Source organism: Crocuta crocuta, unplaced genomic scaffold, assembly GCF_008692635.1.
Source record: "Crocuta crocuta isolate KB4526 unplaced genomic scaffold, BGI_CrCroc_1.0 scaffold127, whole genome shotgun sequence".
Classification (NCBI taxonomy): Eukaryota; Metazoa; Chordata; class Mammalia; order Carnivora; family Hyaenidae; genus Crocuta; species Crocuta crocuta.
Window position 1 is genome coordinate 10,616,335 of NW_027532008.1, and position 1,550 is coordinate 10,617,884.

General features: G+C 59.1%; 1 protein-coding gene across 1 annotated transcript in view; it reads right to left on the reverse strand.

Annotated features, from left to right (window-relative positions):
* The window catches only part of LOC144241121 (uncharacterized), a 61,911-nt gene that overhangs the window by 3,546 nt on the left and 56,815 nt on the right, over nucleotides 1–1,550 (reverse strand). Inside the window, 3 exon segments of the mRNA XM_077775563.1 lie at nucleotides 6–162; nucleotides 782–936; nucleotides 1,147–1,254. Of these exon segments, the coding sequence (XP_077631689.1) occupies nucleotides 6–162; nucleotides 782–936; nucleotides 1,147–1,254 (420 nt within the window).

Here is a 1,550-nt window from a genome sequence, read left to right on the forward strand (position 1 = left end):
CAGACCTTTTCGCCCTCACTCTTATCCTGTGTGGGGATGAAGCACATGAACTCGTCTATGTGGCCAACCATCAGCCAGTCCGAGAAGAGCTGCACCGGGGCCTGGACTCGCTGGGCGGAGAGGAAGTCCCGGAGGGCCTTGCTCATGTCTCGGCCCTCCTTGCTGAGGGGAGGGTGGAATGAACAGCACCTGAGCCCGTACGGTGTGGTTCGGCCGCTACCTACTCCCCTTGGGCTGTAGTAGTTGCTCAGTTAGGACGTGATCTACCTCCCGCCACTTTTTGGAGAGGGTCCTTACCATCGGCCCATACGTCTGCATAGTCATTCTGCCTTCTCATGTGTTCATAGCCATCAGGCTCCCCTTCTGCTAACTGGCTGCTCTAACCACTGGGCTCAAGTGACTCGTCCATAAAGGACGGGGTGGCTAAGAGTCCCTTACTCTGGGCCAACTCAGGACCGAAGCCAAAGTACTCAAGCTCTGAACCCTGGGACACAGGTATCTCCTGGATGTAGATTCGTGGCCAGCAAGGAGTCACGAAGGCCAGCCAGGTTTAGCATCCTTCCAATTTAAACCCTGGGGTCCCCACTCAAAAGGAGGAGGTCTGTCTGCTTTTTCTACCTGTAGTCTCCCAGGACAACCAAAGACTGAAAAGTCCCTTCTTGGCACTTTAAAGAATGGTCCCGAACAGATGACCTGCCAAGTCGTGCGGAAGGCAGGTGGCGCCAGGCGAACCGCCAGGGTCCCTTAAGACAGCTGGCCACCACCTGGCCTCTTGCCTTACCTGGGGTAAAAGCAGCTGCCAATGAGGAGCCTGCCCAGGGGGTATTCTTTCCCCTCCACCTTGACGGGTGGGGACACCATCAGGTTCCCAATGGAATCCATGCTGGCCACCCTGTGGTCCTTGGCATACTGGATCACGTACCCAACCCCTGGGCTCTGCAAGGAGACACAGTGGGGCAGGGGTGTCAGGAAGGATGGGCTTCGGGCCCCAGCCTCACCCCTACATCCAGACTCTCGGGTAGAGTCCCACACCCCCTTCTCCCAGAGGCCGCTTGGGCCCTCCCCCGGGCCACCCCATCACGTCCAGGCAGCCACCAGGTCCGACAGGTCGGACCGAGTTCAGTTCAGCCAAACTGAGCCCCACACCAGTGAGTATTTCATGGGGAAGTCTTCCAGCGGGAGGCCCCGAGGAGTGTCCAGGACCAAGGAGAGCGTCTTGTGGGGGGCCTGGGTGTAGCAGAAGGCCATCTCGTCCTGGGGAGACAGGGAAAGGAGTCGCGTTCTCTCGGCTCCATCGGCTGGTTTTCCCGCCTGCCGGTCACAGCGCTCCCTGCACCCAGGCCACCTCTAAGAGGGGGCACAGCAGGAACCCCCTTCTCCCAGCTCCTGCTCGAACCTTGACGCTCAGCTCAGGCAGGACCTTGTCTGGGGCCTTCCCAGACCCATTTTCCTCTTTATCTCGTTTAAAGCCAGGCCCCTCAGATTCCTCCTCCTCTTACCTTCCGCACCCTGTCCGTGAACAAGCCTTGTTGGCTTCATGGTGCCTGGCC